The 16,007-nt window shown below is 45.6% G+C and overlaps 1 protein-coding gene and 1 long non-coding RNA gene across 6 annotated transcripts in view; both read right to left on the minus strand.

The window, feature by feature from the left end:
- DYM (dymeclin) overlaps window positions 1-16,007 on the minus strand; it is a 293,499-nt gene that overhangs the window by 107,599 nt on the left and 169,893 nt on the right. For all 5 annotated transcript variants that reach the window (XR_013221124.1, XR_013221125.1, XR_013221122.1 and 2 more), the window contains one exon: window positions 9,061-9,163. Coding sequence is in view for 2 of the 5 variants with exons in the window: in XM_077283443.1 (XP_077139558.1) it covers window positions 9,061-9,163 (103 nt within the window). In the remaining 3 variants the exon portion in view is untranslated. The remainder of the gene's footprint in view (window positions 1-9,060; window positions 9,164-16,007) is intronic.
- Window positions 4,577-5,510, minus strand: LOC143793696 (uncharacterized). The gene is made up of 3 exons (XR_013220203.1): window positions 5,294-5,510; window positions 4,723-4,832; window positions 4,577-4,629 (listed from the first exon to the last, which is right to left on the minus strand). It is a non-coding gene; the product is annotated as an uncharacterized LOC143793696 (long non-coding RNA).

Here is a 16,007-nt window from a genome sequence, read left to right on the forward strand (position 1 = left end):
CGGCGACTTAGCACAATACTAAAGTTCACACCAAACACAAACACACAATACACAAACATGACACACAGTACAGTACATACAACACATAACATAGAGTATATACTCACCATACACCACACTTGTAGGCGAAGCCCTCGATCCTCCAGGAAAAAATCACAAAATAATAAACCAAATTCATACTCCCTGTCCGCAGAATCCATAAAACGAGTGTCCCACGCCGATCCCCTGCTCTCCGGCGATACACTGCCAGGAGCGAAGCTCCTAGCAGTGTATCGCGTACTGTCCCGGAGCTCAATGGCTCCGGCGTCTCGGTTAACGGCAGTACAGCTGCGTTGAACTTTCCCACGCAGCACTGCCGTTAAGCGAGAGAGCCGGGGTCAATGACCGCCGGTTAACTCGCTCGCGCATGCGCAGTGACACACCGACAGGAACTATGGCTCCTGTCAGTGTGTTGCTGCAGCCGTGGAGAGCAGACATATCTCTGGATGTGTCTGTTCTCCATGGAAGATCTTCGTGGGACCCTCGATGGATTTCTGCGGACAGGGCCAGGGAGTATGAATTTGTTTTTTTATTTTGCGTCTTTTTCAGGTCGAGGGTCTTCAGGACGGATTGAGCGTACAATAAAATATGGTCAAAAAGTGGGTGTCTTTATTTCATTAAAATATTTTTTTTCTAGTGTTTGTGTTTTTTATTTTAACCCTTTCATTGGATTAATAATGGATAGGCGTCTTATTGACGCCTCTCCATTATTAACCGGGCTTAATGCCACCTTACAATAGCAAGGTGGCATTAACCCCTCATTACCCCATATCCCACCGCTACACGGGAGTGGGAAGAGAGTGGCCAAGTGCCAGAATAGGCGCATCTTCCAGATGTGCCTTTTCTGGGGTGGCTGGGGGCAGATGTTTGTAGCCAGGGGGGGGGCAATAACCGTGGACCCTCTCCTGGCTATTAATATCTGCCCTCAGTCACTGGCTTTACCGCTCTGGCGGAGAAAATTGCGCGGGAGCCCACGCCAATTTTTTCCGCCATTTAACCCTTTAATAGGATTAATAATGGATAGGCGTCTTATTAACGCCTCTCCATTATTAACCGGGATTAATGCCACCTTACAATAGGAAAAATACGTGCAAATGAAAGACGTGGCACTTAAATACGGGATACGTGGCACTTAAATACGTGGCACGTGGCACTTGTACGTGATACGTGGCACTTAAATACGTGATACGTGTCACTTATACGTGATACGTGGCACATGGCACTTATACGTGGCACTTAAATACGTGGCACTTAAATACGTGGCACTTAAATACGTGGCACTTAAATACGTGGCACGTGGCACTTAAATACGTGGCACGTGGCACTTATACGTGGCACTTAAATACGTGGCACGTGGCACTTAAATACGTGGCACGTGGCACTTAAATACGTAGCACGTGGCACTTAAATACGTGGCACTTATACGTGGCACTTAAATACGTGGCACTTATACGTGGTACTTAAATACGTGGCACGTGGCACTCAAATACGTGGCACTTATACGTGGCACTTAAATACGTGGCACTTAAATACGTGGCACGTGGCACTTAAATACGTGGCACGTGGCACTTATACGTGGCACTTAAATACGTGGCACGTGGCACTTAAATACGTGGCACTTAAATACGTAGCACGTGGCACTTAAATACGTGGCACTTATACGTGGCACTTAAATACGTGGCACTTAAATACGTGGTACTTAAATACGTGGCACGTGGCACTTATACGTGGTACTTAAATACGTGGCACTTAAATACGTGATACGTGGCACTTATACGTGGCACTGAAATGTTCATTTATTAGTGGTTACTTTGACATATTACAAGCATTTGTGTAACATTACTTGGTCGTGCTATAGATTATGAGATGACACTATTGTATTTATTTTTAAACCAACAGGACGGAAGGAAACATGTCGGTAGCTGATTTGGAGGACAGCGACACAGATGAAGCAGGCAGTTCCTCGGGAGTGGGAGGGACCATCTCTCCATCCACTCCCACAGCTTCTGCTGAATCAGCATCCACTTCAGCAGCTGCTGCGTCAACATCTACTTCAGCAGCTGCTGAAGCATCTGATTCCGCAGAAGCTGTGAGAGTGGAGAAGAGAGCTGTCTATCCGGTGGCAGCAGAGAAGAAAAAAAAAAAAACCAAGAAGAACCAAGATGACCAAACGGTCCAAATTGCGTCGGACACATTAGATTTATTAAAAAAAACAAGTACCGATGACCATTGTGACTCCTTTGCCCAAACAGTAGCCAGAAAAACACGCTCCCTGCCACCGGATAGACAATCTCTTTTCATGTCTATGGTGCAGATGTCCCTCACTGCTCTGGAGGACCCTGCTCCGATTTCTCCCTATAATGAAGTACTGATGGGGGTATTGGGACTTTTCAGGCCCCGACACCGAACACCTGAAACAACTACAAGACCCCAGTATTTGGCCCACAGCCAAGGAGATAGAGGCAGTTTGCAGCATCTGGGGGGAGCACCGAATCTAAATGAGGGAACAAATTACCTCTATTCTCAAGAATATACATTTCTTAATTGAACGTGGGCAAAAGTTTTCAGTTGCACAAAGTTGTGCTTTTGTTTGTAGCTCAAATTGACTGTTGTATTTGAAAGGGGCTGTTAAATTATTTTTTTTTTCAAATTGAAAAATGTTTTGTACAAATTAACAATAATTTTTGTTTTCTAAAATAAATGTTATTTCACACAAAAAATTCTCTTCTTTTTAGACAATGGGAACAAGGCCACTGTCCTGTGTTTATGGGCTATCGATTAGTGGTTTATGGTTTGATGTGTTAACAATTGTATACCTCATTCTGCTGTTAATTTCTGAAAAAACCAACCATATTTTTGACATAAAAAAACAAACCAAATTAAACCAAAATAGATTTTTTATTTATATTACAACCAATTTTTTTTAAATTTTTCGGGTAACATGAAAAAAATATTTTTTTTTAATACATGTTGTGTTGATTGATGTCGTTTATCATTTTGCGGGATGTTTTCAAAACTGCAGCGATGTCGGCAACTTTTTTGTGGAGGGTCAGTGTAAATGCATCCTTCTCTGCTGGTCAGGCTGCTCAACACCAGCACAGGAGTATTGCCAGTGCACGGCACCTTCTGGACTCATGAAGTAGTCAGTGAAGGATTCTCTCACACGCACACCCGAGTTGGACGGCCTGCCCAGACCCCCGTTGACCACTGGATTAAATACTGCCTGCTGGTACTCCACATCTACGTCACTGTTGTACTCACGAGCATAGTTGTGGAGTACACAGCAAGCCTTTATCACAGCATCAACGGTGTCTGTGTCCAACTGAATGGCAGTGTGAAAGATCCTCCACTGACTAGTCATGATCCCAAAGGTGCATTCCACATATCTGCGTGCACGACTCAGCCGATAATTAAAAATCCTCCGTCGGGCATCCAGTCCCCTTCGTGGGTATGGGCGCAGCAGGGTTGTCGTTAAGGGAAACGCCTCATCCGATACCATCACAAAGGGCACTGGATGTGTGGAACCCGGCAAAGGTCTTGGGGCTGGGAGCGTGCCGCCATCTCGAAGAATTTGCATCCCAATCTGTGACGTTCGCAACACCCGAGAATCCCCAGTACTACCATAGGCACCAACATCAATGGCAACAAATTTGTAATGGGCATCAGCCACCGCCATCAGGACCACTGAAAAATACTTCTTATAATTAAAGAAGCGTGATCCTGATCGTGGGGGCTGCTGAACCCTTACATGTTTACCATCGACTGCACCTATGCAGTTTGGGAAATTGGCCACAGACTGAAAGCCTGCTGCAACCTGCAGCCAAGTCTCCTCGGTTGGGGAAGGCATCACTATAGGCTGCAACTTCTGCCAGATCACGGTACATGTGCACCTCACAATGTTAGAGATGGTAGATTTACCAACCCTAAATTGGAGGTGCAGGGATGTATAGCTCTCTCCTGTGGCCAAAAATCTGCAAAGAAACAAAAAAGAAAATTAGAAATGTCACACAAAAAGGTAATTACAACATGTCACAAGTTAAAGCCGCTATAATATGCATCCAGCACCATTCAATAATGATGGCATTAACACCCAGCACAACACAAAGGGTGTAAAAAATTTAACTAGAAAGCCTGATGGGACTTGTGCACACACGCATGCGAGATATGACCGAGTGTTGCATGGTAATCCCCGGACCTGCTGCATGCACTCCGTTGTGGAGCGTGCGGCTCCATGTATTGGTATGTGGGTGCACACTCCGCTCCAGAGTGCAGGCGGCAGGGCCGGGGATTACCATGCAACACTCGGCCGTATCTCACGTGTGTGTGTGTATGTGTGCACCCCGTCCAACAGGAGGACTGGGTGGGTTTAATCACACATACTGGACACAGAGACGTGTAGAATAGAGACCTAACTACATTCCCCCCTGAAAAATTGTTACTTACCGCAAGGTGATGAGCAGCCTTTCCTCAGCAGAGATGGACTTCCTCATCACCGTGTCTTGCCGTTTTAAATGGGGCGCCAGGATGGTAAGCAGGCTGTCGAAGGCCGTAATTGGTAGCCGACAAAAAGAGATAAATTTTTCAGGATATCTGAAAAATTAAAAAGAAACACAAAAAAGGGTTACTTCACAAGTATTGCTAGCAAAAAAATGTAAATTAGTCATTCAATATATTTCTACTTACCTCCTCAAATCATTGTACAGCACATAAAAGTGCCCCTTCTCCGTTCGGTCTGCTACAAGCGGGTGCACCCACATTCGTTTATGCGCACGTCTTCTCTGCCGCCGCAGCCTCTAAAATAAAAAAATAAAAATATATTTTGTAAACACAACAATGAAAAATATATCAAACATGCCTGGAAAACAATGTGGATTATGTAAGGGTACGTGTCCACATTCAGGAAGGCCCACCCCCTTCTGGGACGCAATGATGCCAGATGTGTTCATTGTACAAATCCGGCATCATCGCACCCCACGCATAGGGCCCTGTTTTATTCCTTGCGGAGCCGCAGCTTCTCAGCAAGGAACACGGACATGCTGTGATCATAAAAGACGCGCAGCATGTCCAGAGTCGCAGGGCTGACGCATGACACACAGTGGACACGTGATTTCATGAAATCCCCTCCACTATGCTGTTACATCTGGACGCTGCATGTTTGGCGCTGCGGCCCCACGCAGCGCCAAACACACAGCGTTTCCAGAACGTGGACATGTACCCATAACCCAATATATAAAACAAACAGACATCTGCTTACCTGACGTTTATGACGATTCAAGATTAGAAGAATCAACCCCAGGATCGCAATCCGGTGTGGTGTGCGGAGCTGGATCCGCGGGCTGTCATCTGGCCTACTCTCAGCACTCTGCAGAGCGCTGTCATTACAAACACGTCCACTCATTTTGGTGTGTTAAGTTCCAAAATGGAGGATGGAAGAAGAAAAGGGTTGGACAAGGAAATGACATCATTTTTTTTTTTTCCCCCCCCCCACTGCAGTAAGGCTACGTTCACATTTGCGGTCAGCGCCGCAGCGTCGGGCGCCGCAGCGGCGCCGCATGCGTCATGCGCCCCTATATTTAACATGGGGGCGCATGGACATGCGTTGTGCTGCGTTTTGCGCCGCATGGCCGCAAGCGTTGGACGCAAGAAACGCTTCAAGTTGCATTTTTTTTGCGTCCAACTTTCGGCCAAAAAGGACGCATGCGGCGCAAAACGCAGCGTTTTAGCGTGCGTTTTGCCGCGTTTTTGTTTGCGTTGTGCGCTGCGGCGCCGACGCTGCGGCGCACAACGCAAATGTGAACGTAGCCTAAACTTTATTTCTGTCAAACACAGACAATCTGCAGACAAAACTGCATCAAAAAACGCACTAAAAAACGCACTAAAAAACGCACCAAAAAACGCACCAAAAAACGCACCAAAAACGCACCTGCGTTTTCTGCAGAGACCTGCAGTTTCAGTCAGGAAAAAAAAAGGATGGAAATCCTGAACGTGTGAACATAGCCTAATACTGCTCCTATGTACAAGAATATAACTACTATAATATTGCTCCTATGTACAAGAATATAACTACTATAATACTGCTCCTATGTACAAGAATATAACTACTGTAATATTGCTCCTATGTACAAGAATATAACTACTATAATACTGCCCCTATGTACAAGAATATAACTACTATAATAGTGCTCCTATGTACAAGAATATAACTACTATAATACTGCTCCTATGTACAAGAATATAACTACTATAATACTGCCCCTATGTACAAGAATATAACTACTATAATACTGCCCCTATATACAAGAATATAACGACTATAATACTGCTCCTATGTACAAGAATATAACTACTATAATACTGCCCCTATGTACAAGAATATCACTACTATAATACTGCTTCTATGTACAAGAATATAACGACTATAATACTGCTCCTATGTACAAGAATATAACTACTATAATAGTACCTCATAACCTGGCTTCCACATGGACTGTGATATTACAGTAATAATTTGCATTATATGGGACATAGTCTGACAATCTGTACATTTAGGGAGATATGACGAGTAATCCCATTAGCCAACAAATGATGTGTGTGTGTGTGTGTGTGTGTGTGTGTGTGTGTGTGTGTGTGTGTGTGTGTGTGTGTGTGTATAAATATACACACAGATACATATGCAAACATGTATACATAAAGTGACCATTGAGACAAGAATTTGGGCGTTTGCAATAAAGAGCATTTTTTATGTGAGCAGAATTTCTCTTCTAGACACTGACTTATGGCATGCTGTAAAGAGCTGGAACTTGCTCTGCATGTGATATAAGTGCATGTCCTCTGAACTCCCCACTCATAAGATGGCCAACACACTGGACCTCATCTTCACCCGACTGTTACCTAACCTCTCTAACTCACCTTTCCCTTTATCTGACCACAACCTACTTACATTCCCTTCCCTTTCAACTCTAGGTGCACAATCCGCACTCCACAAACTTGCACACCCTTGCAGAAATCTCAAACACCTTGATTTACGCTCACTTTTTGAGTCCCTCCCCCCCGACTTAAGTTCCTTACACAGTGAAGATGCTGCTGCCGCTTTAAATACCACAACAGCTGTAGCTCTCATATTTTTCGCCCCCTGTACACATTTAAAGCTTGCAAAATCAACATGCAACCCTGGAACACCAGACTGACTAAACAACTGAGTTGGGCTTCCAGGGTTGCTGAGCGGAGATGTAAAAGATCCCACTGCAATGAGCACTTCATCGCATTCAAACAGTCCCTCACTACGTTCAAGGCCACACTCACTGCAGCAAAACATACCTACTTCTCATCTCCCTGTCTCTTAGCACTAAACAGCTATTGAACTTTCAATTCTCTCTTCTGTCCCCCAGCACCTCCTTCCTCTCCTCTCAACTGAAGACTTTTGCCTCATTCTTCAAGCAGAAGATCGATATCAGAGAAATTTTTGGCCTACAGCCTCTCCTTATAACTGCTCAGCCCTCCTTCTCCAAAACCAGTTTTTCCCACATTACAAAAGATCAAGTTTCCTCTCTACTCTCAAGATCACATCTCACCACCTGTGCACTCGACCCAATCCAGTCCCATCTCATCCCAAACCTCACCACAGTCTTCATTTAAACTGTAACCCATCAATAATAACTGGCATTTTCCCATCATATTTCAAACATGCCTGGATCACATCCATCCTCTGTGACTAGCTATCGCCCCATATCACTTCTCCCCTATGCCTCAAAACTACTGGAACAACATGCCCATCTTGAACTTTCCTCCAACCTCTCCTCCTGCTCTGGACCAGATATCACCTCCTTACTAACCAGAATCCCACAATGTCTGGCACTTATTTAATCATTATTCTCCGCTAGATATCTAAAACTTAACATGGACAAAACAGAACTCATTATCTATCCCCATCTCACTCAACCTCCTCAACAGACCTATCCATTAATATCAATGTCTGCCTCGGGTAACCCTGTACTCTAATCTGTCCTTCAAACCACATATCCAAGCCCTTTCCATCTCCTGCCAACTCCAACTGAAAAATATTTCCTGGACCCATACATTCGTCAACCAAGAATATGCAAAAACTTTAGTGCATGCCCTCATCATCTCCCGCCTCGACTACTGCAACCTCCTACTCTGTGGCTTCCCTCACTCTAGAACCTCTCCAATCTATCCAAAACTATGCTGCCCGACTAATTCACCTGTCCCCCTCTCTCTTCTCCGGCCTCTCCTCTCTGTCAATTCCTTCACTGGCTCCCCACTGCCCAAAGACTCCAGTTCAGAACCCAAACCATGGCATACAAAACCATCCACAACCTGCGTCCTCCATACACCTGTGACCTTGTCTCCCAGTACTTATCTGCAAACAATCTCCTAGCCTCACAAGATCTCCTCCTCTACTCCTCCTCTTCCCACAATAGCATACAAGATTTCTCCCGTCCATCCCCACTACTCTGGAACACTCTACCCCAACATATCAGACTCTCGCCTACCATGGGAACCTTCAAAAGGAACATGAAGATCCACCTCTTCCGACAAGCCTACAACCTGCAGTAACCCTTGTTCCACCATAGTGCTGCATGACCAGCTTTGTCCTCTCTTGTCAGTGACTTGTATTGTTCAAGATTACTGTACTTGTTTTTATTATGTGTACCCCTCCTCATATGTAAAGAGCCATGGAACAAATGGCGCTGTAATATTAATAAAAAATTAACTATGAAACCATTATGGGCTCCAGGACAGTCCTCGTTGCTCTATAAAGTCTATTATAGCCCTGTGTACATTGCACGGAGAGTGGCGGTGTGTGGTGTATCGCACCAGTGATGGGCTCATGTCACATCTGTGTGCACAGTTAACCACATGTGAGACGTGAAGTCATACCAAGAGTCTCGAGGTTGAATCTTGGTGTCAGCTCGTCAGACTGTGGCAGCCTAGAGTGTCAGTGTCCTGATCAGCCGGCTGAGAAGCCATCTCGCAGACACTCGCTTGCACTTTGATACTCACGTAGTCAGGAAATGGAGAGTCGTCGGAGCCAAGGGACCCTCGCAGGGACTGTGTGGCTTGCTCCAGGACTTTGTTGTGTTTTTTAGACAGCAATGAAAACAAACTAAAAGAGAAAAAAAGAATAATGTTAATAAAGAGATAAAACCGAGATATTGTGATCCGGCTTCATGGGAGCCAGGGCTATTGTGAGATCCCATAGACAGAGAGGAGCATAATATAGAAGAGGGTCAACATGGGGCGACCAGGAGTGGAAACCGGCTGGAACACATATCACATACTAAAAAAGGCACAAAATGCAACGTGCACAGCGAAAACAGCAAAGGCCCCACAGAATGCCACGACCAATATACACTCAAAACAAAGGGAACACTTAAACAACAGAATATAACTCCAAGTAAATCAAACTTCTGTGAAATCAAACTGTCCACTTAGGAAGCAACACTGATTGACGATCAATTTCACATGCTGTTGTGCAAATGGAATAGACAACACATGGAAATTATTGGCAATTATCAAGACACCCTCAATAAAGGAGTGGTTCTGCAGGTGGCGACCACAGACCACATCTCAGAACCAATGCTTTCTGGCTAATGTTTTGGTCGCTTTTGAATGTTGGTTGTGCTTTCACACTCATGGTAGCATGAGACGGACTCTACAACCCACACAAGTGGCTCAGGTAGTGCAGCTCATCCAGGATGGCACATCAATGCGAGCTGTGGCAAGAAGGTTTGCTGTGTCTGTCAGCGTAGTGTCCAGAGGCTGGAGGCACTACCAGGAGACAGGCCAGTACACCAGGAGACGTGAGGGGGCCGTAGGAGGGCAACAACAGCAGCAGGACCGCTACCTCTGCCTTTGTGCAAGGAGGAAAAGGAGGAGCACTGCCAGAGCCCTGCAAAATGACCTCCAGCAGGCCACAAATGTGCATGTGTCTGCACAAACTGTTACAAACCGACTCCATGAGGATGGTCTAAGTGCCCGACATCCACAGATGGGGGTTGTGCTCACAGCCCAACACCGTGCAGAACGCTTGGCATTTGACACAGAACACCAGGATTGGCAAATTCGCCACCAGCGCCCTGTGCTCTTCACAGATGAAAGCAGGTTCACACTGAGCACATGTGACAGACATGACAGAGTCTGGAGACGCCGTGGAGATCGATCTGCTGCCTGCAACATTCTTCAGCATGACCGGTTTGGCAGTGGGTCAGTAATGGTGTGGGGTGGCATTTCTTTGGAGGGTCACACAGCCCTCCATGTGCTCACCAGAGGTAACCTGACTGCCATTAGGTACCGAGATGAGATCCTCAGACCCCTTATGAAACCATATGCTGGTGCGGTTGGCCCTGGGTTCCTCCTAATGCAAGACAATGCCAGACCTCATGTGGCTGGAGTGTGTCAGTAGTTCCTGCAAGATGAAGGCATTGAAGCTATGGACTGGCCTGCCCGTTCTCCAGACCGGGATCCGATTGAATACATCTGGGACATCATGTCTCACAGCATCCAACAAGGTCACGTTGCACCACAGACTGTCCAGTGGTTGGCGGATGCATTAGTCCAGGTCTGGGAGGAGATCCCTCAGGAGACCATCCGCCGCCTCATCAGGAGCATGCCGAGGCGTTGTAGGGAGGTCATACAGGCACGTGGAGGCCACACACACTACTGAGCATCATTTCCTTGTTTTGAGGCATTTCCACTGAAGTTGGACCAGCCTGTAATTAGATTTTCCACTTTCATTTTGAGCATCATTCCAATTCCAGACCTCCGTGGGATATTAGTTGTGATTTACGTTGATCATTTTTAGGTTTTACTGTTCTCAACACATCCCACTATGTAATGAATAAAGATTTACAACTGGAATATTTCATTCAGTGATATCTAGGATGTGGGATTTTAGTGTTCCCTTTATTTTTTTTGAGCAGTGTGCAACAAGAGAGAACTCCATCTGAAGATAGGAACAGTCAGGAGAAAGTACAGAAATGTATGTACAGAGCAGGTGATGGCAGTGCTCGCCCCACCGCACATAGCACCATTGTTTCTTCTGCAGATGTGGGATCTCTCTAGTCATGTATTTTATGGAGAGAGGGGAGAAACAAGTCACCAGACTTCTCCAGCCGTGACCAGCAAAAGTATCAGGGGCTCAACTTATAACTGCACGACATCACCTGCTCCTCATACTCCTCACATGGTCCGACAAGCAGGACAACCTCAGGGGGTCTGCCAACGCATCAATGTGGGGACACTACCTACAGGACAAGTAATGTATGTACACAGTGACTGCACCAGCAGAATAGTGAGTGCAGCTCTGGAGTATAATACAGGAGGTAACTCAGGATCAGTAATGTAATGTATGTACACAGTGACTGCACCAGCAGAATAGTGAGTGCAGCTCTGGAGTATAATACAGGATGTAACTCAGGATCAGTAATGTAATTTATGTACACAGTGACTGCACCAGCAGAATAGTGAGTGCAGCTCTGGAGTATAATACAAGATGTAACTCAGGATCAGTACAGGATCAGTAAAGTAATGTATGTACACAGTGACTGCACCAGCAGTATAGTGAGTGCGGCTCTGGGGTATAATACAGGATGTAACTCAAGGATCAGTAATGTAATGTATGTACACAGTGACTGCACCAGCAGAATAGGGAGTGCAGCTCTGGAGTATAATGCAGGATGTAACTCAGGATCAGTAATGTAGTGAATCTACATGGTAACTGAACTGTTTATGTAGGAGGATCAAAAATAAAAACATATTTCAAGACAAATTCTGAGACAATTGTAATACTGTAGTTTTTTTTTTTTTTTACACGATTTAAACAAATTTTTGATTGTGACGCTTTTATGAAGTCTGGAGCCGATTTTTAGCATTTAGTATTTCTTATCGTTACTTGGCTCCATTTGCCAATACGGACACGGTTGAAAGACTTGTGACCGGGTCCATGGTGGTCAGTTTTTGCCCTTATTTCATTGCTGCAGCTCCGCTGTATATTCCTTGTTTTGACGCCCCCTTGGTAAAGATTAAAAAAAATTTGAACCAAACATAAAAAAAAAAAAAAAAATCTTGGGAACCGTATGTCTGATCTCCATTTAAGCATCTTGAGTTTTTACGACCCACTTATGATTTGTGACTGTGAAGCCGCGTGGTGGCCCTCCGCTCCACGACAGGTGGGTAAGAAGCCGCAGAGAAGGCCCACGTCTGCAGACTGGCCTAGACACCAGGCAATGAAGGAAAACGGAGAAAATAAAGGATTTATGTCCAAACTTCATCTTCCTCAAATAAAGCCGATTGTCTGAGCGCAGGACTGTAAACAGGATTTCCTAATAAAACCAGAGATTCAAAAAACTTAGTGCGGATAATTCCTGACACTAAATCCTCATGGCCGCACAGACAAAATATTTACAAGGCTGGCGTACACACCGAGCGAGGGGGAGACGATCATTATTATACCCCTAGTGCATGTACTCGGAGCTGAGCGGGGACTGCTGGCGCGAGGTCCCCGGGCGATGGCCGTTGCTCTGGCACCATCCCAGGACTACGTTCCTCCGTTCTAATGTTCCTGACGTCTCGCTCGTTTTTCCCAGGCAGACAATGGTCTGCGGTCTGGACGCTTCCTTAACATTAATAGATAAAGATTAGTCTGCTCTCCAGGAAAAGCAGATTAATATGGTGTACGGGGAAAAAAAAAAGAGGAATAATAGACATAACGTCTGCAGAACTCTTCTCGGTCCATCCCACGGGTTGTATTCAGTGGCCCACAGATGATAGGGCATCGGCATGTGTTTAAGGAATCTGTCACCCACAGGACCTATATGACCTAGTAATATGGGCATACAGGTAATAGAAATGTTACACTAGTCCTACCTGTATGCCCATATTAGCGGCCATGTCATATAAGTCCTGGGGGTGATAGATTCCCTTTAAAGAAATTCTGGAGGTTTTTACGTAAGGAAGTCCTGGTGTGGCTGTACAGGTTCTCATCCCCCAATAAAAATGATACCTTTTTTGTAGAGATCCGATATGCCAGTCACGAGAAATCCAGTGTAGAAGACGTATGTAAATCAGGCTGAAAGTGCATTAGGGGCGTGGTAATGCACTTATGCTCCAGTGCACTTCCCACCCGATTTGCATACGGATTTCTCATGACCGGAACATCGGATCTTTACAAAAAAAGGTATAGTTTTTATTGGGGTATGAGCCCCTATACAGCCACACAACTACTTCCTTATAGTGACAGGTTCCCTTTAACATAAAAGCCTCTGTACGAGAATATGGAACGTGAGCCGGGGGATGACGGGAGACACAGAACATTTACTAACACTAGATCAGTGATTAATGATTAGGGTTCATCACTGCATCATCATGACTAACTACACAACCTTCTTTTATACAATATTCATTTATCACTCCTTACAAGATCTCCGCTTGCTTTTTGTGAATAGAAACCATGTTCACAACCAAAGGTTGAAATTCTACCAGGACCAAAAACCTGAACTGCACAACGAGATCCATGGCAAGCAGAAATCCAACAATTCTCAATCTTTTTTTAACTCTTGCAGCCCCTCCCATCCTCTTACATATATGGACTAGTGATGAGCGAACTAGCTCAGATAAGGTGTCATCTGAGCATGCTGAGGTGCTAACAGAGCATCTTCGGCGTGATTGAAAGATATGTTTGAGTCCCTGCGGCTGCATGTCTCGTGGTTCTTCAACAGTTGCAACACATTGCCTAAAAACAGGCAATCCCTGCACCCGAGCATGCTTAGATAACACCTTATCCGACCACGTTCGCTCATCACTACTAAGGACATGATTAGGAAAGTTACGGTCAGTGCAAAGACTGAATGCGGCCAAATCTGCACCCACCGTGACGGCCAATCGCAGCACTATCCTCACACTTGTGTAGCCAATGACCCACCATGGGGCCGCACCCTTAACTGGCTCCTTCCATTGCCATCAGGGGTCTTTTCCGTTTGCAGCTTTTCGGTTGGAAGTAATAAAGACCAGTTTTCGGATTCTGGATGTTACATTTATTAACAGAAGATAGTGAGGGACAGAGAGACACAGGGGGGAATTAATCAGGAATGGCGCTTTATATTCCAGTCTGCTGGAGTAAGATGCGCACCTCTTACTGACGCTGGCACATCTTCAGGCTGAACGAGAGGTTCTGTCCTGAGCTCGAGGGCATTGCTGCTTAATCTACTGCACATTCAGAATTACTGTGGATCTGTCGGGCTGTGCCAAACCCTACTGCTCCCGCCAACCTATGCGCTGTAGAAAAAAACGCCTACGGGTATGTACACGCGATGGATTCCGCCCGATAAAGTGCCAAAAAGAATGGACATATCGCCGCGCACATGTTCTGTCCTTCCAAGCCTCTTTAAATGACCTGACATTTCTCCAGGCAACTTCACTAGTTTACATTGCCGGAGTTCTCCTGAAGAGTCTTCTACATGAACTCGAGGGGTACTTCGTGTGCACATACAAAAAATATGGGAAAAATGTTGCAAAAAAATAAAAAATTGGCAACTTTAACATGTCTGTTTTATTGCAAATTGTTAATGCATTCCAACGAAACTATATTAGAGAAGTTATTAGAATGTTACTCAACTTTCCGCCATGGGATGATTATAAGGGTTGTAGGTGGGGCGAGATGCTGAATGCACAGGGGACCACATGGCTGCTACTGCAAATCTGGAGAGAAAATCATGTGACGTATGTCTGCCACGTGTGAACATACCCTGAGATTGCAGCAGCATCCACTGCGTCCTGCACACCATGGCGGATAGGTAACGCACCCTGGCCAAGTACGATCCACCATCACTCCTGTACGGCTCCTATCACACAGGCCCATACAGACCGTATTGGGACAGAACGATCCTCGGGGGCAGGCACACAGCATGGATGATTGTAGAAAATAAGCTGCATATCAGTCGATTGGCAGGACCCTGGGAATAAGTGGCCGATAGCGGGAGCCCTGAGAACGGCTCCTGCATGCTGGCATTACCGGCTGGTCCAGTATGACATGGTGTTTACTCCACAACAATCATGTTGTGCCGGGCCGGTTAATCAAAAGTGCCGCAAGAGATGGCAGCAGGTAGACGGCGGCTTGTGCAGCTGCCATGGAATACAGACCTGGCCGATGCACCAGGGACCACCGGACCACCCTTTTAGCTAAATCTCATTCTCATGCTGTGAAAAACATCTGGGCATATACAGATGACACCGATCACTTCAGAAGAAGCACGAGTTGTCAGGTGGTCTCAGGTCATTAGATAGGTGCAGGAGATGCACAGGGCGGTCAAGTGTAACCTACGGCACGGATTACTCCAGGTAATGGCGTCTGACCGCAGCAGCCCCGCTTCTACCTCTGTGACCCTCGCTCACCTATCACATTTCATTATAGTAAATGAAGCAGAAGCCTAACTGCCACTGTGTAGTATGGAGGAGTCTGAGGTTACCCCATGCTGGGAACCTAGCAGATATCTTACCAGGAATTCTAGGGAATATATTTCCTATATACATGACACATACTCAAGGAGGAGAAGAACAAACACGTTCCTAGAAGGTCTGAAGGAGATGGATTCTCCTGCGAGACATATCCCAGCTCTGATCTCTGTAGCTACTGTGTAGAGTACAGCAGAGCAGAGCGATTATAAACACTTTCAGGTTTCATCTCACAGCAGTCAGTGTGGGGGGAGAGGTAAAAAATCAGCGCTGAAGGGACTGTCGGAGGAAAGCTGCAGCTGCAGAAGTGTTTGTAATGAGAAAGCTCAGTTCGGCTGTTTTCACCTAAAAGCTGATTGTGTATATAATTACTCAGCTCAGCTTTATTCTACACAGTAGTAGCAGAGAGAAGGGCTGTATCATTTCATCTCACAAAAGGCATGTTCTTCTGACCTTCTGGGGTGCGTATTCTCTCTCCCCCGTGCATGTCACCTCTTGCT

The sequence above is a fragment of the Ranitomeya variabilis genome, chromosome 1 (assembly GCF_051348905.1).
Source record: "Ranitomeya variabilis isolate aRanVar5 chromosome 1, aRanVar5.hap1, whole genome shotgun sequence".
Classification (NCBI taxonomy): Eukaryota; Metazoa; Chordata; class Amphibia; order Anura; family Dendrobatidae; genus Ranitomeya; species Ranitomeya variabilis.